Source organism: Myxocyprinus asiaticus, chromosome 13, assembly GCF_019703515.2.
Source record: "Myxocyprinus asiaticus isolate MX2 ecotype Aquarium Trade chromosome 13, UBuf_Myxa_2, whole genome shotgun sequence".
Lineage (NCBI taxonomy): Eukaryota > Metazoa > Chordata > Actinopteri > Cypriniformes > Catostomidae > Myxocyprinus > Myxocyprinus asiaticus.
In genome coordinates, this window is record NC_059356.1 from 24,778,662 (window position 1) to 24,805,916 (window position 27,255).

Genomic DNA, 27,255 nt, shown 5'->3' on the forward strand with positions numbered 1-27,255 from the left:
CCTTTCCAGAAATTGTGGGGGAGTGGTAGGCGGGCCGGATGCCTCCCCAGCCTGAGGGAATATGTGGCAGCAGGAGCATGGTCAAGTGTCTGTCCGGAGAGAGAGAAAGCGGTAAGGATGCTTGCACCTGAGCTAAATTATGTCTAACACTTGTCTCTAATTACAGTGAGCATGGGGAGAGCGGCATAAAAGTGCCACACCGTCAGCAGACCAGAGAGAGAGTCTGGGTCTTGAAGCTCTTCGTGAAGCTACAGTCTTGTTGTGAAGCTAAAGTCTTGTCGTGAAGCTAAAGTCCTGCTGGGAAGCTAAAGTCTATATTGTGAAGATAAAGAGTAACTGTGTGAAGTGTGAAGCTTACGTGTTGTGGCAACTCTGTAAAAACCCAAGTTACTCCATTAAAGAAACTCTTACCTGAGTGGAAGAAACCTGGTTTCCTGTGTCCTCCCTGTGAAAGTCTTTTACAGATTGACAGTCCTAGTAATAAATAATGAATACATGAGTGTAGTTTGGGCAGGAAATGTTTTGTGATATTGCACAGCAACACAAATCTTTTTTTCAATCTTTTTTTATTGAATAGTGAGGATATAACTGTATTTGATTAATTCAAATGTAATTAATTGTAAAAGTAAATGACTAAAATTTTGTCATTTTTCTTCTTTCTGCAGCCCTCATGGTATGTTCAGTCCTTACTTATGGAGAATTTATAGTAAAAAAAGGACTTAAATATTGATCTGTTTGTCACCCACACCTATCATACTTCTTCAGAAGACATGGATTAAACCACTAGAGTTGTCTGGAGGACTTTTATGTTGCCCTTATGTGGATTTTGGAGCTTCAACATTTTGGCACACATTCACTTGCATTTTATGGACCTACAAAGCTAAGATATTCTTCTTAAAATCTTTATTTGTATTCAGCAGATGAAAGAAAGTCATATACACCTGAGATGGCATGAGAGTAAATGATGAGAGAATTTTCTTTTTTGGGTGAAATATTCCTTAAAGTCTTCACAGTAGTTAGATATTTTTGATTACTACTCTGTAAATAATGAGTAGTTTGGCTATTCAACGAAGCTTCCCTAACACTGTAAATATTGTTACAAGTGGCATATAACACTGACCCGTGGCCTCCTACTTTCTATTTGCGATCTAGTTTGCTGGCCATCAACTTTTTAATGTCTATGGGTCCAGCTGCAGCTGCTGCCTTAGCTTTCTCTTCCTGTTCCTGTTGCCAGATGATGATAGGGTGGATGCCAGGCTTGCGGTTCCTGGCATTGTGCTCCAGCTGAGCATCACTGAGAGGGGGAGAAGAAGCATTTTTATAACTCAGAAATTCTTCTTGTCCTGTGGCAATTGCTTAATTCTTAACATTTTTATAATGAGATTTCAGTGCCGTCTGAAATGACTGGGGAATTGCAGTGAAGTCTTAGAAAAAGCAGTTGCAAAACAGGAAAGGATGTATAGAGCTGTTCAGTCATGACCAGGCCCAGACGGAATCTGCGTACACAGAACTCTGCAGAAAACTCCACAGATTTCCGCAGAAATAAAACATCTGCCATTGACAAAAGTTCTACAAATTCTGATTGTTTATTCAATATTTTCGCAAATTTGATTATCCTTACAGCTACCGATATGTAGTGATCTCAGCTCAAACACATTTTACTATGTTTAAATCCCTTCCGCAGATTTTCCCTCAAAATCAGTGCAGAAAATGCGGTAAAAAAGTCTGCAGATTCCATCTTGGCCTGGTCATGATGTCAATTTGTAGGCCAACCCAGAAGGCTAATTCACCATGGTATTTTCTAATGGGTTTTTTAGAACAACGGTTTTTGATTTATGAGAAAAATAAGGTCTGTTGTTAACATTACTTGAAGAGATGTTCCAGTTTTGCTGTACAACATTAATTACAGACAGACACCTAAAGCGTGAATTTAAAAGCCGTTGTGTGCTTTGAAAACATTTGTTGCTAACAAGCTGCTACATAAGGACTGCAACAGTTGTTCTCTTTATTACACATTATTGGTCAAGTATGGAAACTGTTTGTGTGCTTGACAAATGATGTGTAATCAACCCATGGAATTGTCTTCCATGTATTAAAAACTAAACAGCTCTGTTATTGATTAACACAAAAACAGACTTACGTGAAATTGTGTGGTTCAGGTGAAATGGCCTTTTTCTGTATTTCCTTGTAAACTGGTGACTTCAGGTAGCGATAAAAGGTATCCTAAAGGGAAACAAATATAGAGTTCAGGCTGAGCTACATCAGAAATGTCCAGTGTCCATATGAGGTTGTTCAAATGACTGAGGATGTACAAACTGCAAGTGGTCAATCCTGTGTTTTTAAAATCACATTGAAACAGGCCCACTGGACTGAAGCCACAGATCCAGGCAGTTAGAGTGCTCTGCTTAAGATTACACCTTTTTCATCAGCATGAAGATATGGGTCTGGGCAGCATCCAGTACATAGCGGTGAGGATGTTCCAGTCCCTTGACTGTGAGACCCATGGTTCTTCCATCAATGTTGATCCAGCGTGGTGCTCCTGGGGCCAGAAACGTTCTACAAAATACATAATAAACCAATGCTGTAAAATAAAGGCCTCACATGCAAAATACATGCATCTGTGTATCATGTACAGATCTGTTTTTTCTTAAAATACCTGAACATTTCTGATTACTGAAAAGTGGATTGTAAAATTAACTCCTTTAATTAAATAAATCATATGTCTCACTTGAAAATAGTCTCTGCCTTCTCTGACATAGAAGCCGCTGTGCCCCATTTCATTTCCTCAGCAGCTTCCCAGAAAGCCAAATTCTCACCTTTAGTGAAAATGGAAAAAAAGAAATGAGAAACATATTCATGTATTTAATAACAAGAGTTAGTTTCTTTATACCAGCAAATAGTCAAACCATTAAATATATATTCACAAACCACTGAATTCCTTCTTTAGAAAGATCTTGAAGTCTGCCCGGCCCCGTGGATCACTAAGCAACTCGAAGAAGCTAAAAGACCAGCGCTCAACTGTCATCTTTGTGGGAACTTCAACACTGTGAATAAAAACAACAATATATCAAAGTAATCTAGAGAGGAAGCCATCAATATATGCCCAATACATGGGCAATTCAGCTCTCAGCGTAGTCTTACTTTGGCCTGTTCAGCTCCCAGTATGTGTCATCATCAGTTTGCCAGGGGTTGCTAGGGAGACAGGGAACCAGGAACGGGTCGTGGTTGAAGTGTGTTGTCATATACTTGACAAAGCTGAATGCAAAGGAATGGATACAGTATTTAGAAGAAAAGCCGATTTCAAGGGTCACAGTGGTAAATAATGTTTCTGTGTCATCTAATAATGTTAACTCTTGTAATATTTTTAGTTATTGTTAACTATTCTGTTTAAAAGAATATTCCGGGTTTAATACAAGTTAAGCTCTGTCAACAGGATTTGTGGCGTAATGTTGATTACCCAAAAAATTTTTTGACTCATTCCTCCTGTAAATCAAGTGAATGGGGCCAGTCCGTAAGTGTTCAAATGCTCACTGTTTCAGAAGTACAGCCAAAAGATATAAACAATAAGCATGATTTTAGTGTGATAAAATCGCTTACTAAACTTTTCTGTGTAAGGTTAGCCAATTTTACATCTTTGTTGCCATGACAATGTAACACAGTGAACCCTAACAACTGTAAAAACGACTATATAAAGCTCAAATAATACATGGGTTTGAACAGAAAAATTAATGTAAGTGCTTTTATAAAATTATAAGCTTCAAATTTCTGCCTTTAAATCCTTAAAAAATTGGCCCCATTCACTTCCAATGTAAGTGCCTCACTGTAACCCAGATTTTGCTTTTTTCAAAGAAAAGGAGGGGCAAGTCTAAATAATTTTTGTGGTAATCAACGTTATGCTACAAATGCTTGAGCTTAACTTGTATTGAACCTAGTATATTAATTTTTTAATATATATATATATATATATATATATATATATATATATATATATATATATATATATATATATCTTTTTTTTTTTTTTATCTAACCTTTATTTAACCAAGAAGTCCCTTGAGATTAAATCTCTTTTTCGAGGGAGATCTGGCCAATTTAAGTTAAGTAGGCCTTTAAAGTAGGCAATTTTTTGACTTACGCTCCAAGAGACACTGAAGACTTGACCCTTGACCTCATGATGGCTTGCTGCATGTAGATGTTCTAAAATATAAAAGAACCAACCACTGTTATAATAAATAAATAAATAAATTGAGCAGTTCTCTAAATGTTTGTAAAGAAGCAATGTCACTTACAATCCTTCTGTAGTAATCGTAGGTATTTTTCTGAAAAAGGCAATAACAGCATCCTGTTACATATTATCACAAACCAGATGCTCCTGATAACTAACCACAACATGAGCCAAACACAAGCAATATCTAAATGCTATCCTGCCATACACAAACAAACACAAGCATCTATATAAAGCCACAGTCTTAATTTAATGAAGTATTTGATGCAATAATTAATTTAATAGCTGTCCAACCCAACTGATAAAGCTTAGGGTTTGTGGGAGATTATTAACTGAAATATGAAGTTCTTGTTTAAAAAATATCTGTGTGGTCATTACACATAGGATTTAAATTATTAGCTTCATCTTAAAACTGCAAATAATAAAAAAAAATGCTTGCAACAAAGTACAAAACCAGAAAAGAAAAAAGTGTTTCTATAAAAAGTTGCTCTGTATTACTCTTTAAGAGCATGAATGGTATTTTGTTTGTATTGTACTTCTCAGTGTTTTAATGGTATTCAAGGCTTGAATGAATAGTGTGCGATCGCGAGGGATTGTGTAGAAATCATCTTGAAAATGGAAGCAGTATTAGAAGGACAGATCTGTGTGGAAAGGAAAGAGAGAAAAAGAGGAGGTCACACCAATTAATTCAAAGTATACTCTCTCAAAGCAGATCAACACACTTGCACACCCCACATATTACCAGACTACATAATATTATTATGCCTGATGATGACAGATCACAGAACTTATTCAGGGTAGATCAGAAAAAATATGTCATGTCCAAAAAAGTTCCAGTTGACAAAAACTCAGGAAAACATGGGTTGTGATAATTAGTGCCCGATATTAGCCTTTCACCAATATATCGGTATCGCCATATGTTTTACCGATATGAAAACTTTCTTTCAGAACATATAATGCAGAAAACAATGCTTTATAATTGGTGTCATAGCATAGTTTGTCCAGCAGAGCGTGCTCCGACTACATTGTTTACAGAGCTGAGCTGACCGTGGCTCTGCAGACAGTGCGGAGTTAAACAGTGTCATCACGGTAAGTTGTTAACTACTCTGTTAAATACATACTGGAAACTTAATAAACAATGACCCCATCACTTTCACTTTTCAATATAACTAATATTACATTAACCTTGTCCCTGACAACCATGTCACTCATGTCTGTTTGCTGTTAGCCTGCTATAGTTTGTCAGTGCAGTCAGTAATGTAACAGATTGAAAGATAAACATCAGAGCATCTTTTTGCAGCTCGGCAGACAATGCAGCAATGGTGGATTGTGTATGTTGAGTGTTGATTTCACGCTATGTTATTACCTAGTTGATGAGACACAATGCTGGAAAGTAAAATAAACAACGTCCATCTTTTACTCTCCGTGACAATGAGCTTATAGCTAACTAGTTAATCACGTAGCTACTTTCATTGTTGTCAGCTGAGTGGAAGCTAATGAGTAAACATGTATTCACCAAACTGTTTGTTCAGGATTCACAGTTTGGTGCCCCCTTCAACCGAACAATTCCAGTCATAGCATTTATAAAATGTAATATTTAAAAGTCTGGTTTTCCACCATTGAAAGTTTCCCCTGAATTTGTATAGCAGAATACGGTGTAACACCGCTGCCACTGTTTATCTCTTGCCTCGACAGTATTAATATAGTCAGCATCTGAATGATACTAAACAGTAATACTGATGTTTATTTAGCTATTTATTTTATTTTTTATTTATTCTTTATTTTAATGGTCAGCATTTGACTGATACTAACAGTAATACTGATGTTTATTTAGCTATTTATTTTATTTTTATTTATTCTTTATTTTAATGGTCAGCATTTGACTGATACTAAACAGTACTGATGTTTATTTATTTTCTCAGTGTTCATCTAGAATTAGTTGACAATATATAATAATAATGTCAAATGTTCTTTGATAAAATATTTGTTTAAGAAAGCAGCCTTCTGAGTACCTTTGCATAGTCATATCGGTGCAAAATCGGTGAACAATCCACATAGAAAATGTCTGTGTTCATTCCAGCTCAAAAATGAACTATATTGGCCACCATATCGGTAATCGGTGAATTTTCCCTCTGTAAAATCATATCGGTCTCAAAAATCCCATATCGGTCAGGCTCTAGTCATAATGGACCCTTTTCACAGACTGTGATGACGTGTCTGCCTTAGTGTAAATCTGCCATTTTTTATATTTATAATTTTCTAAATTGTTCAACATAAATGTATAACATTATTATTTGTGCTTTATGACCCTGGTTATTAATAAAATAAATAAATAAAAAACTGGTCAACACTGCTGCAATGGGATTTTAAATACACCTGCGGGAGTGACAGTAAATTTGTTATCTTTCTCTCCATTGTCTGCCATAATCTATCTCTCTCTATTATATCTGTCTATTTTTTTATCTCTCAATTATATCTGTCTATTTTTTTATCTCTCTATTATATCTCTCTATTTTTTTATATCTCTGTTATATCTCTATTTTTTTATCTCTCTGTTTTATTCCTCTTTTGAAAAGTCATGGAAACATAATAGTGGATTTTTTCTTTTGCTGTTGTAGCAAATAGGAACACAAAAATAATATTTTCTATGTCTCCCATTCTCTGCTATTGAACTCTCCATAGCTTACATCCATGTTCCAAACCTGGACATGTGAAAAGGATCCATTACACATGATACAGAACATTTAGATTGTATGACCCAATGAACAGACTGTACATCTATCCCTCAACACCTCGTTTTTGTAAAATCGTGAAAAATTAAATATGCTGTCTTCCCAGACTAAGGTTTATGGCCTTAACATTCATTATTATTATAGAAGTATCAGAGCATAATATCACATCAACACAATCTATGTGAATGTTCAGTTACATAAACTAACATTTTGTATTAACCCATGGAATCCCTTTTTTGGGTGTTCAGCCTGAAAGTTCTATTGGATTATTTTATTTATGTATACAGTATGTATGTATATTTACTGTATATATTTAATTGAATTTAAAATACATTTCAATTTGTGTGTTGGGTCTTTGTTTTGGTCACCAATTTAGTGGCAATAATCTGGTGAATATAGATGGCTAATTGCTTTCAAATGCAAACCCATCTGATCAGTGAAAGCAGTAATATAGTAGTGCACCCATTCTAAGCTGTCCTAATATTACTTCCAACAAGGCTTGTGAGGGGAAGGGTGGGTGAGTGGGTGGAAGGAGATCTCCTTGGAAGATCAGCAGGTCAGAAATCCTCTTATAAAGCAAAGAAGATTGTGAGAGAATTTACAGCCATCCCAGGACTGAGACAAACACACGGCTAATCGGCTCAATAGTTAGAGCCGTTCAAATCATAGTGCATTCAGTAGTCCTGCCTACACTTCACCTTGACTCCTGTAACTTATCCACAGGTCCCTCTCATTGTAGAATGTGACAGCACTTAACTCCTTAAAGGGATAATTCACCCAAAAATTCTGTCATCATTTACTCACACTCATGTTGTTCCAAAACCATATGACTTTCTTTCATGGAACACAAAAAAAGATTTTAGGCACAATGTTAGCTTTAAGGCCGATTTATACTTCTGCATTGAACCTTCGGCATAGGCTCCACATAGTGGCCAACTGTTTGCGTCGTTCTGTGAGTACACAGCCAAAATGCTAACTATATGTTTCATAAATAAACAAAACCAACGCAGGCAGTGTAATTTCTGGATTCAAAAGTATTTATTAAATTATTGTAGCATCAAAAATGAGTTCAAAGTATGTATGTGAACATGTTGAAATGTAGGTTCATATTATTTATTATACATGTTGCCTTTATTGTAGGCAGAAAAAAAAATAGGAAATTACGGTATGCTTGCTCTTGAGTCACTTAAATAATAATACATAAATATTTTGGCAAACTTTTGACGTTCCATGCTGAAAAAGAAATTGTCAAATTATTTAATAAATACTCGCCTGAATAACACAAAATTAGTGTTGTTTTAAAGACTTTACATTATAGAAATATAACCAACTCTTACCAGGTGCTTTTCAATTTGCTGACAAATTAGAAGTGTTCAGTTTACAGAACTTATGAAATATGATTGTTTACTGTACACATACTCTCAAACATATGATCAAATCATCGTGCCAAACGGAAAGTTCGTGAGTAGAATACAAAACATATTACACTCACATATCAAATTATTATCAAGTAAATCCCCAGAGAAAAAAGCTATTACAGTTTATAAGCTGTAAACACATATCGTTTGTCGTGTTTTGTTTGTAACTTCATGAAACACAGAATAAAAAAACAGCAGATGCTCCAGATTGAGACAATTGCTTTAATGGTCCCGAGTCCAAATACAATGCAATATAATGCACAGATATTAAAATAAACTTGGATAAAATGTCCTTGTTTTATCCAATGCTACCTCAAATGTCCTTGTTATCACCCTGGGGGGCGGTCTCTGGTTAAAGTCGACCAATCACAGCTGTTGTGGTCTGCGTCGATGCGACGCGCAGTTACATTTTTGAAGAGGTGCACGTCAGACTACGGCGTAGGCTACGCTGTAACCGCTGTAGCCAAGCGTAGCGTAAGCCGTAGGCTCGACGCAGAAGTATAAATCATCCTTTAGTCACCATTCACTTTCATTGAATGGAAAAAAGATTCAATGCAAGTGAATGTTGACAGAGGATAACATTATGCATTTCCTTTTCCTGTTTTATGGAAGACAGAAAGTCATAGGGGATTGGAACAACATGAGGGTGAGTAAATGTTAATTTTTGGGTTAACTATTCATTTAATGGCCTTGGTGATTAATGGGACCGATGCTTAATTATAAAACCAACTGATATCAAGTTTTAACGATGCTCTGGATGATGTAGTTATGAGATGGTCGGGTGATGTTTGAGTCTTGCTCAACAGATATTGGTGGATCACATAGAAACTTACCGATTACCTCCTCTGTATTTGGATCAATATGTCGATCCAAACCATAATCCATGGCACTGTGAGTTCGTGTCTGTGGAGAAAAAGAAGAAAAAGTTACCATGGTCATGCTAATTTTTTCAGGACTGTGCAGCATGCTGTTGATTTTATACTCCTGATGGTGCCTTCCAAGCATTGTCAAATAAAAGCAACACATAGAACAACTGCCGCCAGCGAATACAGGTAACTTCTGCCAAAAACTTACTGGAGGCCTTTGGACAATCCAGTAGGCCCTCTCCTGACAGTCAAACACCACTCTGTCTGGTTTCTTACGCTCCTTCCCAGCACTTCCCAGCACAAAGAAAAAAATACAATTAAGTAATATACTGTAAGTACTTGATGTATTATTATCTCCATTCTCATAAGTCAAACCTCAAGGTGCTTTAGAGTTATGACGAATTCAGTCATGGATTTAATAGGAGCAGTCACATGATACAAATTTAGCTGACTGACACGGAAAAGACTGAAATAATAACTATGTAATTTAGTTTTACATGACAGTAGAGACTATAGATACTCACTGGTACTGCTCTTTAGCTTGCATTACAATAAAATCCCATTTGTGGTTCATCCATTTGTGAAATTTGTTGTATTCTTCCTGTTATAATTAAACAACACTATGGTATAATGACACTGTATTGTCTCCCAAAGGATAACTAAATGTGAAAAGTAGCAGAAGTAATCAAATTTATGTATATTTTTTGCATACCTGTTCATGGGCATCAAGCACTCCCTTTTTTCGAATGTTTCTTTTTGCCAGATAGATTGCTTCAGTGAGGAAGAATTCATATTTTTATTTTCATGAAGCGATTGTGACATATAATAGTGTCTTTTTAAATATGTAAATGTAAGACCCTTGACCCTGCTTTGAAAATAGCATTTTAGATCACAAACCATAATCTGTGTCTTCAGCCTTCCATTTCTGCACAGGCCAGAAATAAGGGGTCTATGAATAGAGGAGAGGTCACCAGGTTACTCTGCACCACTATTAAACCATTTAGAAAATCATAGGTTCTCTGGTCAGATAATAACTCGTTAGAACTATTACATGGTTCACATGACACAATTACCTGAAAGCGGTACAAACTTCCATCTTGTTTGAGGACAAGCTTTTTGTGGTCCTCCAGAGGGTAGATGTACCCATATGCCACTAACATTGTGCCAAATGCTTGAGCCTCTGGCATAGGGAATAAAAGTGCATTATTGTACTGAGTAATGTATATCAACTCCGGACCATTAATTAATCAAATCAATGCATTTTTACACTTACCTTCATTAGTTGTCTTCATGTGGTTGGCAATCCATGCAAGAATGTCCTGACCTATGAGACAAGCAGGAACTGTTATGACAACTCGAAAAAAGGAAATGAAGATTTATAGAGAACATGAAAAACAAGTGTGCTGTGAACATGCCAATTACCATAATGACAGGCTTTAAAATAAACATTTGGGAAAACAATGATTAAGCATTTAAGTGCATGTCCCAACAATAAATTGTTGTGAAACATTATTGGAAATGCACTTTACTGCTGTATAAACTGCAAGCTCTTTTAAATTATTAGATATCTGAAAATGAAGTTTTTAACACTTCAGAATGGATCTGTAAGTTAATATTAGCTATAACACTGCACTCTGGAATACTTGATTTTAATTGGTCAATGGCACCATCTAGCGCTCTGATATCTAGGAGTAACAACCACATATCAGGGGATAAAGACATATCAGACCGCTTGCCTGCGTTTTGCGAGTCATCTTTCCTGCTTTTCGGATGACTGTACGATCTCTACAAGTAAACTAATAAAACAATTTCAACTCAAATCAATGTTTTATGTCCATTTATTTATTTATTTGGCAAGTAGTCTTGTAATAAGATGAATAATGGCAGTCAGACGGTCATTATCACAAAATAAAAATCAAGAGAACTCCGACGCAAACCAGAGGTTGATTTCAGCTGTTCAGCGATCTATTACTTCTCACATAATTTCGACGCAAATCAATCTTTTATGTCCATTTATTTGGTTATCATCAGCCACGTAATAAGCACGATGAATGCTTATTCTGATTTGCGTCTGGTTCCTCATCACCCTATCTGGGTTTATTTTGAGATAACAACTGGCTGACTGTACATTATCCCTTACTTAATGCATGAGGTATTATGAATTACCATTGAACTTTATTTATATACAACATGTTATTTGACAAATATACTATTTTTATTGTTAGTTCAATTAGTTCATAATGCATTAACTCATGTTAGCGTTCAAATTCGAATGTTAAAAGAATATTAGTATATACAAAAATCCACAATAAGCAACATAAAATATGTAAAAGTATGTACACTGTAAGTTCATGTCAACTATTGCGTTAACTAATGTTAATACGTACAATCTTACTGTTACTTAAGTGTTACCATAAAGTTTATTTGCAAGATGTACGTAAAGTTCCTGGCTCACTAGATTCATCACTCACTAGATGTCAACAATACTTGCAAAGATTAAAGTGCAACTTTAGAGCCTAAAGTATAAAGATCTCATCCAATTGAAGGCTGCTGTATATAGCAAGCACCATCAGATTATGATCAGTGGCAGCACAAAGCTTGTCTCTGTATATTGACCTAAAGTCTTTTGTGCTTGAGTATTTTCTCAGAATGTACAGCACAGTATAATATAAAGTGCACAAAGCTTTGTAAAATACCCTTTCCAAATTGCGTAGATGGCCAGTACAATAAAATAGATATGATGTTATTTGTGAAGTTAATGGCAGTACAATGAATAGACTATAATACACATCCACGTTAAACACTTTTAAGCCAGTCTCAAAATCAAAAGACGTCTATTCCATTACCACACAAACTCACCAGCCATTGCATGGGGGATGGTTGTAATGTTTAGCTTCTGTTCTGAAGCTTTGACTCCATTCTTTGTGTCCTGCATCTCCACCACTATGGCCTCCACCTGAGACGTTCAAGAAATGAGTAAAAATGTATCTTAGGTACAGCCTCAACAACTATTGATGTTCAATGCAGGACAATGTTCACATGTAGCTATAAATATTCAGTCATATTCAGCGTTCTTTCAAGTGAAAATCAGCCGTGACCTTTACACCTCAGAATTACTTCAAATATAGGACAAGCTTAGCTTAAAAATAGGGATATTAAACTTTGCATAACTCCATCTGACAGAACAAATAATGACAGAATGTTCAAAGTTTTTAAATAACTTGTGCTATGGCATCATTGTGACCTTTGAACTTATAGTGTAAGACATGGAGCTCTTAAGGCAAGCTGTCTGATGTGACATGATGCCAGGCTAATTGGCTTTTAAGTCTGAAAGCTTTTATGGTAAACCTTAAGAATTCAAGACCTCTTTCAGAAGCTCAGAATAAACCAAAACTAATAATAATAATAATAAATCAAGAGGTCAATTGTGTGCAGTATGAAAAGTCAAAGGTTCAGATATTCTCTGTGAATATAGTATGTAGTTTTTTCGCTGATTTATTATATTGTTGCATTAAGGATTTTTTTTTTAAATATACATTTAGACCAGCAAATAATTTTACAATATAGCATAGTTACAAAGTATAAGGTTCAGAAGTGTTCAACAAAGCATTATGACCAATAAATAATCTGACTAAATAAATTAATAATCACCATTTCCTTACTATTCCTAAAAAAAATGCATCTTACCTTTTTAAGGCAGGCCATCCTTGGACGATAATGTTGACCATGGTCCCGGTCTGATCTTATTGTCATTTTGCAGTCCACGAAAAATAAATTTAAGAGATGAAAAAAAATACTCTATACAAACAGCCCTCATGTGAATATGAGGTTAACTTTTATAAGAGTAGGTGGACGGGGCAGATCCCTGCTGCACGTCACGCACACACACACCCACCCATACGAGTGCAAACATAAGAAAGTGACAGCGCGCCAATCACAGCGGAGGTCTAGTCATCCTGCACTACCCAGTCTGACCGAACGGGGGCGACAGAGAGAGACACTCTCGCATCTCGCCTGTTTCCTATGCGGCCGCTTTGTGTGCACAACAAAAACGGCACGTTCTGATTCTGGGCCTATAAAACAAATGAATCGGTCTAGCATGGTTTGTCAAATGAATGTCTTTCAGTACATATATTTTATTATGTTAACAGGGGTTAACTAGAATGGGGGCACATCCATTTTGAGAATAAGTGAAGAGCATCATTTTAGTCCGACCCCCTCCCTTTTTTTTTGCCTGCCTCATATGTATATGGAACCCGCCCAAACTTTCATCACCAGCACTGCGCGCGCGCCAGTGTTATGGTAACAGCGCCCCGCCCGCCACGAGCACTCTGGCGCGCGCAGTTTCACTCCCCGCTGTATCGATGAAGTTGCACAAACATGGCGGATTTCCTGCCGTCCCGGTCCTCTCTATCCGTTTGTTTTCCAAACTGTCTTCTTAACAGCAACGAGGCGGAACAACTGAGGAAGTCTAAAGAGATAGACAGGGGTCTTCTGAAAGACAAAACCTATGTGAAACGGCTAGTCAAGATACTTTTGCTCGGCGCCGGGGAGAGCGGCAAGTCCACTTTCCTCAAGCAGATGCGCATCATACACGGGCAGGACTTCGACCAGCGGGCCAAAGAGGAGTTCAGAGCCACCATTTACAGTAATATTATTAAAGGTAGGAGGTGCGTTTCTCCCCGTCAGGCCTCTGGAAAGTGTCGTGTGGGGTCTAAAGTTGACTGTGTGTTGGTGAAGTGAGTTTTAAACGAGGTTTAGCTCGTGTTAGCTGAAGTTGCGCTGTAACCTGCCCAGGAGAAACGCCCATGCTATTCTCTCAACTTTTGAACAAAGACCTCAGCGAAGGAGCCCATTTCTATCGTAGAACATTTGTCTCATAACGTCCAGACTGATTAAATGTGTGGATTAAATCGCACCTCTGATTTCAGTCGTCTCGAAAGACAAGACGGCGTGATTTTAACCAGAATGCTCGTGCTTTAGTTTTTAGCGGTTTCGAAGAGAGGACCAATCTCTCCATGTGATGGTTTTATAACAGCCAGCATATATTAATTTGTCCTAATAATTATACTCATTACTATTCTAGTTTAGGTGTTTTGTGAAAATTAGGAGTCCCCAAAGCGGCTAAATCTCCGTCCGTGTACTAATGTTTTGTCAGCACGAGGTAATGCCAAAACCGAAACTGGATTATGTAAAATAACTCAATCCTGCACGAAAAGCCCGTCTTAAATTGTAAACAAGCGCTCTCTTGTTTCATAAATAACAAAGAGATTGGTGTCTGCCGAGAGCACAGCACTGACTCAGCTCATCGCCGTGATTGTTGATTCAAATCATTCAGCGGTTTGTTTAGGACTAAAGCTTCCTCGTTGTTTTGTGTACATTTTAAGTGTAGTTTTTAGTTAGTAATATGTATATACTGTTTATAGACTATTTGGGCATCTCTTAAAAGGACGTGTCTAAATCCACATGTTTTGGGCATCTGTGAAATGCGTGGTGTCCTAAGTGGCACATGATGTTGGGTTTTCACTGACAGTGCACCTGTTATGGAAACTACCCAGCTTTACTGTTGCTGCTATGATTTCACAGTTTCACACTGTAAAGCCAGGTTTTTATTTACAAGCTTATAAGACAACCACATTTTCGTTTAAACGGATTTTAACCTTTAAACCTTGGGTCTTCAGTGACTATGGGACCTCATTCCACCCCCCTGCCTCATCCATTTTTTGGAGTTATGCCCACACCTCTTTAGTATTTCTCAACCTTTCTCTTCTGAATAGTGTAACAAAAAAGGGGGCAAAATTGTAATAAATAATAATATTTTATAACTTACATTTCCAAAAGTGAAAAGGACCCGAAATATGTAATAGTGTCAATTTGACTTGGATATTTGATGAAAAAGCAACGTGGAAGTAAACTATAGTAAGTGTAACACATGAACAGTATGATGTGGCTATTGTCATTTGTGTGTTATACTAAGTTGTGCATCTATTTGGACTCAAAAAGTGACTGTGAGAATACATATATGTATCTTATGTGTTATATGCACTGTAAAAAAAAAAAAAGTTGAGCGCTTAAAAAAATGAAGGCAACCAGCTTCAGGTCTTTTTTTGAGTTTTCTCTACTTAAGGGCAAATTAGTTGTATCAGCTTAACAATTGAACAGTGATTTCTACATGCATACCCAAGTTCAACAAGCTTACATTAAGTTTGGAGTAAGATATTCTTTGTCAAGCAGCTTTTCATTTCATGTGTTAACCTCACCAAAATATAGTTTAGTTGGGCTGACTTAAAAAGCAGTGTATGTAACCACCATTAAAACTTCCACGAAGTTAAGACGATTGGAAAACTGAAGAAACTTCACCAGAGCAAACACTAATCACCCTGATGGTGACATCAAATAAAACAACTTTTTACAGCAAGACATCATAAAAACACAAAAAACAAGAAGCATCTATTAATTCTAAACAGTAATTAGTTTCATGTACTTTTATGTTGTCATATTTTGACCAAAGACACATACAGTAAATTAATTAAAGTGCAAGGGATTATGGGTATTGCCTCCACACAAATTGCTCCTCCAACTGGCATGCTCAGTGGCAGATGCAACAATATGAAGTTCACACATCTTTTGATTCTTGAATTTTCAGGACCTTACCAAGTAAATGGAGAAGATTAAGAATCAAAACACAAATTTTAAATTACCTGATATTTTCTGATTTTCTATGTCAGTGGGAGCCCTGGCCTTAACTGACTTACTACAGTAATATTCACCAAGATCAGTTCACAAAATTTCTGCAGAAAATCCACTAAATAGACAAATGCAGTTATTGTGCATTATGTTGTCAACAAGTAAGGTCAATACAGCAATCCCACAATCTGACAAAAATATCACTAATCAATATTTACATAACATAAATAGATTATAGTAAACAAGAAAATATTCCTTGTGACAGTATCAAGCCAAACTAGCAGTGATTGCACACTGGTGGCAATGATAAGCAGGGGGAAGTTTTCTGTCACAGATGGCTTCATCGGTGATCAAACTGAGCATGCTCAAAAGACAGTAAGTTCAAACTTGACATTGTATGTTCTTGTTGTTTAAAATTTTAAGTTGATCACACTGAGTGGCATAAAAGTTAAGCTTACTAATTTTGTAAGTGATCTCAACCTTTTCTACATTAGTTCAATCAGCTTTTAAAAGAGAGTTTGTCTTACAAAATGGAAGTTGGATTTTTTTAGTGTGTAGCTCAGTTTCTGAGCTTGTGACATTTCAGTGTGGAAGTAATTAATCCTGTTCTACATTTGTTGCATTATCTCTTTGATATGAAAAATTTAACTGCAAAATATATCACTATATATTCTATTGTATTGTTTTATATTTATTGTTTTGAAAATTTGACAATATCTGGGCATTTTGTAGGTCCGTTTGTGATAGACACATGTGCCGTGTCGCTAAATAGTATGTAATAATGTTCGGTGAAACACCCATGCATTTAGAGTTAAACTGAAGTTAGTGGTTAGTTTCATGTCTTGATAGTATTTTAGGCATTTGTGTATGTTTTTTTTTCCCGAAAGGTTCATGACAGGTTTCAGTTTACTTACATGCGTTGTACCCTCAAAAGAGGATGTGATAAATGATCAGTACCCACTTTATATAATATGGGGCTCCCCAGTTGGGTTGCCTCAGCTGGGGATTTCCAGTGCAGAGATTGTGAGATTTCCTGTATGAGATTAATATTTCACAGTGCAGTGGTCATGTATAAAGGCTCAGCAGAGATCTCGTGGAGACTGTCTGCAGCGGTCACAAACATCATATCCTTCCCTAGCTCAACTTAAACAGGAAGCATTTAGTAAAATGGCTGTTTGGATCCAATCCTAAGGCATTCCAGAAAACACAAAAAAAAATCTCCTTATAAATCCTAGAGAGAGAAAGAGAGAAAAGGCACCTAAATAACCAAAGTAAAATTTGTATTCCTTTCTCACATTTCACTCAAGATCAGCTAGTGATTCAGGGTATGTTTGTTAGTTCCAATCCATAAGAGAGGATATTTAAGTGTTTACTCAGTGCTTTTACGTTGTTCCTCTTTGGTAAAGAGAGGTCAGAAGGTCAAGTTCTCTGGACACTTCTATTGTCAAAGTGTGAATGTCTACAATTCAAGATGCTGATTATATGATTCTTCAGATGTCGATGCGCTTTGCCAGAGCTTAAGGCCCTTGTACCTGAAATGGACAGGAGGAATGTGGCAAACTTTTTTTTATTTTTGTATAATGGTTTGTAATTGCCACCAATATTTCCCTTATGTAATTCCTCCAATCAGGTTTCTGTTAAACACAGTCAGGCTCATTCAATGTCCTGCACATTTCTTCATATCATTTAGTCTGAGAAAAAGAATAATAATCTTGACTTCACATTCACTCTGAATAACTGGACCAATGCACCTGCTGGGTTTTAAAGGAATGCTTCAACCAAAAATGAATATTCTGTCATAATTTACCCACCCTCTTGTCAATCCAAACTCATATTACTTTCTTTGTGCCATTTCCATTTTTAGAAGAATATCTCAGCTCTGTAGGTCCATACAATGCAAGTGAGGTGTTTCCAGAACTGTGAAGCTCTAAAAGCACATAAAGGCATAGGGTTGGGTTGATATAGTTATCTCACGATTCAGTTCGATGTGAGGTTCACGATTCTATATTATCTCGATATGATATGATACCATTTAAATGACAAAGCATGGCTGAACAATTGTATTTTTTGAAAAATTATAAATATAAATTAGAATTTCTCATCGAAATAGTTCTTTAATACACAATATAAATGTTCAAAGTTAAAATAAGAGTTTCTCATATACCTTTCACTGTAAGAAAAGATCACAAACAAATAAGGCTTCAAAAATAGCAGACTACATTCAAGCTGATCAGGTGCAGAACAAGCAATAGAACTGAAAAGAACATGTCCTGTAATTTTTTAAATAATTTGTTTGTCTTGATAATAATAAATCAAATTTTAACTTTTTAAAAATATAAAAATGATACTTTATCAAGTAATATTTCTTGAATTTTATAAATAATAATGATCTGTCAATGTTTGAATTAATGTGTACAATTTACAAGTAACAACATTAAGTTTACATTCACAAGTCCTTGTGGCTTGTGAAGGCATACAATGAGTTTTGTTAAGGAAAAATCTCTTCAGGGAAAATCTTGATGTCCATTAGTGCCAAAAATGACATGAGGGTGAGTAAATTTGACAGATGATGGCTGAACTATTCTTTTAATGTCCTGTGAGTTTGTTGGACAGTTGGGAGTAAAATCTTCTGTCGTTACTCTTCCAAGCAGGTTGTTTATCTTTTCTAACTCAGGCATGATCCTGTTTATAATCCTGCATAGTTCAGATGAGCACGCATTTGTTTCATTCTGCTGTTGTTCATACAGTGCTGTGAAAAAGTATTTGATTTCTCCTGATTTCTTCTGTTTTTGTGTATATCTCTTACTGAATTTTTTCAAAAAGTCTAACAAAATCTAACACAAAACAAAGGCAATCTGAGTAAACACAAAATACAGTTTTTAAATGATAATGTTATTTATTGAAGCAAAAAAGTTATCCAATACCAAATGGGCCTGTGTAACAAAGTATTTACCCCTAGTTAATGAATCCCAAAATCTATGAAACTGTATTCATAATGGGGTTCAGCTGGACTAGACACACCCAGGCCTGATTACTGCCAGCCCTGTTCAATAAAATCAACACCTAAATAGAACTTTTTCAGCAGCATGAAGTTAGCTAAAAGGTCTCACCCAGTAGTACACTTTGCCAAGGTTGAAAGAAATTCCAGAAATGAAGAAGAAAAAGGTAATTGAAATAGTCTGGGAAGGGTTACAAAGCTATTTCAGCTAAATAAAATAGGCTCTGGGACTACAGAGAACCACAGTGAGAGCCATTATCTTCAAATGGAGAAAACTTGGCACAGTAGTGAACCTTCCCAGAAGTGGCCAACCTTCCAAAATTCTTCCAAGAGCACAGCGACAACTCACCTAGGAAGTCACAAAAAATCCAAGGAACTGCAGGCCTCTCTCACATCAATAAAGGTCTGTTCATGATTCCACTATCAGAAAGACACTGGCCAAAAATGGCATCCATGGAAGAATGGCGAAAACAGAAACCACTGCTAACCTAGAAGAACATTAAGGCTCGTCTGAATTTTGCCAAAACACACCTTGATGATCCTCAAATCTTTTGGGAGAATGTTCTGTGGACTGATGAGTCGAAAGTGGAACTGTTTAGAAGTCCCATTACATCTGGCGTAAATCAAACACGGAATTCCAAAAAAAGAATATTATACCTAGCGTGGTGCTGGTGGTAGTGTGATAGTGTGGGGATGCTTTGCTGCTTCAGGGTCAGGGTGTATTGCAATAATTGAGGGAACCATGAATTAATGCTCTCTACTAGAAAATCCTAAAGGAGAACGTCTGGTCATCAATCTGTGAGTTGAAGCTCAAGCACAACTGGATTATGCAGCAAGACAATGATCCAAAGCATAGGAGTAAGTCCACCTCTGAATGGCTCAAATGAAACAAATTATTTATTTTTTTTAACAATTATTATTGATTCCATTCAACAAATTAAATAAACATCATAGAAAATGCGGAATCAAATTGTGTACAATTAAACCCTTACCCCCGAACACCCCCACCCAACACAAACACACCCCAGTGGTCATAAATATTTGGGGGAAAAAAAACACAAAACATGCACATACAATAAATAAATAAAAAGCATTGTTTTTTGAAAATATCAAATTGCACACACATATTTAAATCTAGAGATCCCTCTCCACTACCCCTCCCCGAAAGCCTTCCAAAAAGGCCAAATATCTGCCCCATTTCATATCAAGTAACACCAGATTTCCCAGCCTTCTATACATCCCTTCCTCAAAGGCTGCCACCCTCCCCATCTCCGAGCACCACTCATGAAATGAGGGCGCTCCAACCGACCTCCAACCCCTTAAAATAACCTGTCTGGCGATCATGACTCTTGTTAGGACCCAACTCTTTGTGCCGATTCTCAACGTCGATGACCACCCCATCGCCCAGAATACAGAGTCTGGGGCAAAGTGAAAGCCGAGTGCCCAGTACGTCACATATAAGACTCTGAACTTTCAACCAGAACTCCTGGAGCTCAACACACCCCCAAAAGACATGCGTTATGTCTCCAACCTCTGATTGACATCGCCAGCAGGTGGGTGTGTCTTTAAGACCAAGCCTATACAATCTGGAGGGGGTCCAATAAAATCGATGCAAAATCTTACCAAGTGTATTAACCCCCCTCACAATCCAATCTGACCAACAAAAAGGGGACTTATTAATACATAGTTTAGGGTTCAGCCATATGCTCGAGGCTATGTTTAAATAAATATCAGAATTAAACACTCTGGACACTTTTGTCCACATCGAGTGCAAATACAAAATAATGGGGTCCGACTTAACCTCTCCGGCTAGTTTAATTGAAAGACTTTGCAGCGGCGAGAGGGGCAAGAACTTCCTTTTCAATACAAAACCAGGGATGGGCTCTTTCAGGTGGAAGCAACCAATGAGCCAAATGTCTATGACCGAATGCATAATAATAAAACAAAATCTTGGGTAGGCCTAACCCACCTTTGTCAATCGGCCTATGTAACTTCTTGAAATTTAACCTGGGACGCTTACCATTCCAAATGAAGGACTTCTCTATGCTATCAAATTGCTTGAAATAAGAGAGGGGGACATCTACAGGGAGAGACTGTAGCAGGTAGTTGAATTTTGGAATGCAATTCATTTTAATAACATTAACCTTCCCAATCATCGATAAGTGTAATGAAGCCCACCTGTCCACATCATTCGAAAACCTTTTTATTAAGGGATCAGAATTAACTCTTGACTAAATCAGACAAATTTGCTGGGAATACAATTCCCAAATACTTAATGCCCTGTTTGCACCACTGGAAGGCACCCGGCTGGAAAGCCATTACTGGACAGTAAGCTGTCAGAGCCAAACCTTCGGATTTAGACCAATTGACTTTGTATCCTGAGAACTTTGAAAAGGAGTTAATAATTCTGTGGAGGCAAGGCATAGATCTAGTAGGGTCGGAGACGAATAACAAAATATAATCTGCGTAAAGCAGAAGCTTATGCGCCACACCTCCCGCAATCACCCCTGGAAAATCCTCCTCCTTTCTTATCGCGGCTGCTAATGGTTCCAGGGCAAGACAGAACAATAATGGGGAAAGAGGGCAACCCTGCCGGGTGCCCCTATCCAGAGTAAAATAATCTGAAATTAACCTGTTTGTTTGTACCGCTGCTACAGGGTGTCTATAAAAAACTTAATCCAACCAATAAATGTACTCCTGATCCCATTTCCAAAATCTTAAAAAGATAATCCCATTCTACCGTATCAAACGCCTTTTTCGGCGTCAAGTGAGATGGCAGCGACCGGAGATTGATCATTCACTACTGACCACATGATATTGATGAGACGCCTAATATTATCAGAAGAGATACGGCCCCGAATAAAGCCCACTTGATCTATATGTATAAGTGATGTCATAACTTAATCGATTAGCCAGAATTTTGGACAACATGGATCAGGGAAATTAGGCGGTAACTTTTACACTCGCTTGGATCTTTGTCCTTTTTAAGAATCAGACTGATCCGGGCTTGCGTCATGGTTGGTGGAAGCTTCTAACAAAAGTGGAGCCAGTTCTGTAACATAAGATTTGAAAAACTCAGAGGAAAAGCCTTCAGGCCCCAGAGCCTTGCCTGTAGGCAAGGCCTTAATTACCTCATCAAGCTCCTCCAAGGTTATCTCAGAATCAAGAGAATTTTTTTGCTCATTGGTCAGTTTAGGGAGATCTAATGGTTCCACAAAGTTCCTAATATCTTCATCAGTAGACGAAGACGTGGAACTGTAGAGATCAAAGTAGAATTCTTCAGAAGCATTATTAATATCAATGGCCGAGGTAAATATTTCACCACCAGCAGATTTCACTGAGGGAATGGTAGAAAAAGACTCTCTCTGCTTTACATATCTAGCCAAAAGTTTTCCTGCTTTGTCCCCCGACTCAAAGTGTGACTGTCTTGCCCTGAATAACCAAAACTCCACTTTCCGTGAAAAAAGAGTATTATATCTATATTTCAATCGGGTCAATTCTCTGAGGCCATCAGATGACATACGGCGCTTCAGCTCTGCCTCAACACTTTCAAAAGAAGCTAAATTAAAGTTTTGGAGTGGCCTAGTCAAAGTCCTGACTTGAACCCGATTGAGATGTTGTGGCAGGAACTTAAACGGGCAGTTCATGCTTGAAAACCCTCCAATGTGGCTGAACTAAAGCAGTTCTGCAAAGAAGAGTGGGCCAAAATTCCACCACAGCATTGTGAAAGACTGATCTCCAGTTATCGGAAGCAGTTGTTGCTAACGGGGCAGTTAGTTTTTCACATGGGTGATATAGGTGTTGGAAAAAAAAAATGTTCGATAAAAAAAATATATATATGTGAAAACTGTATTTTATGTTTACTCAAGTTACTCATGTTATATCTCATTTGAAAATCTAAAACAATTTAGTATGAAAAATACACAAAAATAGAAAAAATCAGGATGGGGCAAATACTTCACAGCACTGTAGATTACAATTTGATTAAACAATTACATGATTAAGTCTTTTAATGGGGAATGTCTCGCTGATGCCAGATTACATATACTCAAGGTATCAGCTGGCCATTAACATGTACAGTGGTGGTAAATGTTAGAGTTGCCAGTTATAAGGCGAAAGTGCATGTACAGTCAATATGGCGAGAAAATCCTCTAAGCTGTTGTCACATGGACTCTCCACAAATGTGGGTTGTGTCAAAATAGTTACACTTCTTAGCACCTCTGCACTTTTAGTTTCCTGCACTGCAGCAGATTATGTCTCCTTGTTCTGTTTGTCATGCTTCTGTCTGCTAAATTCTATTTTATACATATTCCAGCTCTCTTTTAATTGAATGTATCAGATAGGGTAAGTGCACCCATTAAAGAAATAGTTCCCCCAAGAATGAAAATGTACTAATTTATCTCGCCTTTATGCCATCCCAGATGTGACTTTCTTTCATCTGCTGAGTAGGGCTGAAACGATTAGTCGACGTTATCGACAATAAAAAATTGTCGACAAAAATGTTCGTTGTCGAATAGTCGTTCGATCTCATTTAACGTAACATGAGATCACATTAAACTCTAATGATGACACGTGAGAGCAGCACTGCAGTTCACGCCTGACTGAGGAGAGGAAGAATTACACAGCTCACAGTCCAGATGCACTGTAAGCTTTCCAAACAGCTTCAGGTGATGTAGATCACAAAGCATGAGGGAATTATAATGCAAAAATACAAAAGTAAATACAGAAGCATGCTCGTTGTGGAGTAAGCGGTGCCGGATCTCTTTAAAGGAAACACCCCAGCGTTACATCTTAAATGCAGTTATATTTAATGCGTTATATGCGTTTTATGCTCATCCCTTGAGTGCATACACTTAATGCAGCTAGATTACAACGTGATGGCTCGCAACTTATTGAATCATAATAAATGTGTCACTGTGCATTTCTTATCCTGAAGAAAAGGTGAGAGAGGGTAGTCTTCACCCCCATTATACACTGCAACACAATGTTTTTGATTTTTGTTTTGCTTGTTTTCCAGTATAAATATCTAAAACTCTAAAACAACATACATTTTCTTTAGCAGCTATACTGCAGAAGAAAAATGGTTATCTGAGAATGTTTAATATAATATTAAAAATACAAATATTTTAAAATATCTAAAAATCCTTTAAAAAAAGATGCATTCACCTGAGAAGCAGCATATAAGATATTTAGACTTGCTTTTAGAGAATAGATCTTGAATATATGTATGTTTTGTCTTTACTGCACTCACAGAAGTATAACCAAGTGAAAAAAACACTTATATACAAAATACACATATTTAAGATACATTCTCTTAAAGCAAGTCTAAATATCTTATATGTTGCTTCTCAAGAGTTTTTAGACAATTTTAAACGGAAAACAAGACAAAAACACTTGATGCCAATAGGATAGTTTTGCGGGGAATTTTTTGCAGGGAATTCTTTACTGAATTAAACAAAGTATTTTTTTCCCTTTAAATCAGTGAATGTCATTTAGAGGTATTTTTAAAATATGATTTTGTCCTCTATTGTTAGTGAGCATATTTACAACCTTTTAAATCGGGGTACAAGCTGAATAATCGGTTAAGAGCTAATGATTAATCATCGCAATTATCGCGGAATAGTCGAATAATCGTTCTAATAATCGTTATATTAATCGATCATCAAAATAACCATTAGTTGCAGCCCTAACCGATAGCAGATTTTACCGATAACTAAGTTGGGCAGTAAATTGATACTGAATGAAAAAATAACAGTACTGAATGAACCATGAAAATGTACTTTTTAAATGAAATAAATATTAATATATATGAAATAATATTCAAATTTTAAAGTCAGCTGATTTTTAAATTGATGTTGTTTCCTTAGTCCACAAGAGGGTGCAATAAATACATTAACCATTCAGCACTGTTATATTATTGCATAGAACATTCCTATCCTGGCTGTTAAAAAAGAGCATTTCATTTTCAACTAATGTGCATAAAATAAATACGTTTTATTCGGTCCATATTCTCAAATGTTAAGTCAGAAGTAAAATGAGGGGGGAAAACGCTTCAATAGACCGTTCACATGGTGTTACACTTGCAATGATTCCTACTACTCCAGACTCAAGCTTCATAATAACAGCGAAATACCACATTGTTTTTTATTCAGTACAGTTGTATGTAGAGTAGCAATATTCACAGATAGCAGAGGTATTCGGCTGAATTTTGTGGTGAAGTGGCTCAGACTTTGAGCCCACCACCTACTGTAAGGGGCTGTTCACACCGAATGCATTTGTAACCATCCATTTGTTTTTCTATGTAAACACACACTAGACGAACGTCTTTGTTTCTCTTTGTTTTTGTTTTTTAGTATCTTGTGCAGGAGTGCTGTTTTTTTTTTTTTTTTAGATGATTTTTCTAATTAAAAAACTTTTAAAACATATTGAGACAATTTTAAATCAGATGTGTTTCTGATTTGTTTATACGTTTCTCTCGGCTGCATGAAGATATTAATTTGCTTTCTCACATCACTAGCTTCAAATATGCAACTTAGCTGGCTAAAGAATGCATAAATGTGACCAGCTGGATATAAACTAATGTAAATAGATGGTAATAGATTGTAACAATCGTGACATTTAAACATTTGGGTGGGACTTGAGTGTATTTATGTCACAATGTTCTAACCTCTTGAGGTTAGCTTTAATGTTAGCGTCCTCTCAGCCTTGTCGGCAAACATACTGCTGTTCTCTACTAATGCAGCATCTAGTCAACAAATTAATTACTTTATAATAATATGACAACATGTACTGTAGAAACATGTACCTTTTAGTTATTGATGTTTTAAATCTGCCTCTGAAGTGTTTCGCTCCATGCAGAGTGTAGTCCCATGTGTCAAAACAAAGACCACAAGGCATCAGTGAAGTGATTGTTTTTATTTTGCTTCTAGAGGCTGCTAATGGACCTCTACTTGGATATTGCTGATCTCTTAAAAGGTCCTTTGGTTAAACACTCTTGACCTGCCATCACCTCACACCAGAATGTGTGGAGAGAACAATTAAGGACCCCTGAACAGGGTGATTGCTGCATGTGAGATCCAAAATTTCATGCAGGATCTAAAATTAAGAATTGCAAACCAATGCCTCGTAGTTTACATGATTGTCTGTATAGACTCATTTCACAGGCCATGTTTTGGCTTTACCTGGAATTAAGATACATTTTGGACAATCTAGTCACAAGTGTGTACAGAGAAGACGCATCACCATTTACACCTGATTGTAATATGAGCCTCTTTTGACAACTTGTGTTTGGATTTTATGGGACATTGTCTGATTTCATGATGACATTTATCAATCACTACGTCAGTGTATTACTGCGTGCAAAAAAGTAAAGGCTCTTCCAATTATACTTTTAATATATCACAAACGTGATGTTAAGAGCAGAATTCTGATATTTTAGTGGAGTACCTATATTAACTTTTATTAGTTTTTTTTTTTTAGTTTTTTTTATACGTTTTTTAACTTAAAGCTTTTCTAACCTGTTGTCTTCATGACTTTTATTAATTATGACTTTTGGACAACAAACTTTCAAGTGTCCTCTTTCAAAAGAGACCACGATTGTGCCTGCAATACAAAGTGATGAACTACAGCCACAAATTTTAATGTGTGAATCGTGTGTAAATAAGACTTAAATATACAGTTTAACACTGACTACATTGTTCCGGAAAAAGAAAGTGTCTGACCAGCAATTATGACTGTTTTGATCAAGGTGAGGTGATAAGGTGACCAAATAAGTGAAGTAGCTATACTGAGTTAAGGGCACTCTCTTCACAGTCCCCTGGTCACCAACCAATTTCGAAAAGTGGCCCGCAAGCTATGTAATTTGAGTATTCCTGCTCAAAAATATCAGCACTACTTAAACCACATGCCTTTTTTTTTTTTTTTTTTTTTTTTTGACAGTTTTTACAAATTTAATACACTGAGCATCACATTATCCACCAAGAACATGACACTGATGCGAGTGAAAAATCTGTTGACCGGAAAATGAAAACAGGCGTCTTTTATAAATCTTGGAACACTTCAGGATAAAGGTGGATAGTTCACGTCAGTGTTCCAAACCTGGAAATGTGAAAAGCAGCCATTAACAACCTAATTGACTGTGAACAACAAATGGTTCAAATAGAACAATCCATGTAAATGTCTGGGATGGAAAATTTGTTATGCAGAATGGAAGATAACAGCTCTCCTTTTCCTACACAGTAACACCATCTTTTATAATTATGCCTATGCCTAGTTACCAAGAAAAACAAAACGACAAACCTCTTCCACCAATCCAGCCAAAAGACAATAT

The 27,255-nt window shown here is 36.6% G+C and overlaps 2 protein-coding genes across 2 annotated transcripts in view; one reads left to right on the forward strand and one right to left on the reverse strand.

The window, feature by feature from the left end:
- Positions 1-665: 665 nt before the first annotated feature.
- On the reverse strand, positions 666-13,139 carry LOC127450844 (regulator of G-protein signaling 9-like). Its single transcript, XM_051715253.1, has 17 exons — positions 12,929-13,139; positions 12,101-12,197; positions 10,515-10,565; positions 10,315-10,421; positions 10,139-10,190; positions 9,954-10,012; positions 9,766-9,842; positions 9,450-9,531; positions 9,216-9,278; positions 4,290-4,319; positions 4,136-4,197; positions 3,142-3,255; positions 2,929-3,044; positions 2,729-2,816; positions 2,418-2,556; positions 2,141-2,223; positions 666-1,294 (listed from the first exon to the last, which is right to left on the reverse strand). The coding sequence occupies exons 1-17, from the start codon at positions 12,992-12,994 to the stop codon at positions 1,138-1,140; spliced, it is 1,443 nt and encodes a 480-aa protein (XP_051571213.1). The 5' UTR covers positions 12,995-13,139; the 3' UTR covers positions 666-1,137.
- A 434-nt stretch (positions 13,140-13,573) lies between these two features.
- LOC127450851 (guanine nucleotide-binding protein subunit alpha-13) overlaps positions 13,574-27,255 on the forward strand; it is a 42,229-nt gene continuing 28,547 nt past the window's right edge. The window contains exon 1 of the mRNA XM_051715270.1: positions 13,574-13,904. Coding sequence (XP_051571230.1) covers positions 13,622-13,904 — 283 coding nt within the window. The 5' untranslated portion in view covers positions 13,574-13,621. The remainder of the gene's footprint in view (positions 13,905-27,255) is intronic.

What these genes read in the sequence shown, in the direction of transcription:
- LOC127450844 (XM_051715253.1), bottom strand. Translation starts at nt 12,994, where the DNA reads ATGACAATAAGATCAGACCGGGACCATGGTCAACATTATCGTCCAAGG. An exon ending in GGATGGCCTGCCTTAAAAAG is followed by an intron (nt 12,198 to 12,928) that starts GTAAGATGCATT and finishes TGAACGTCTCAG; the next exon opens with GTGGAGGCCATAGTGGTGGA. An exon ending in GGCTGAAGACACAGATTATG is followed by an intron (nt 10,013 to 10,138) that starts GTTTGTGATCTA and finishes TCCTCACTGAAG; the next exon opens with CAATCTATCTGGCAAAAAGA.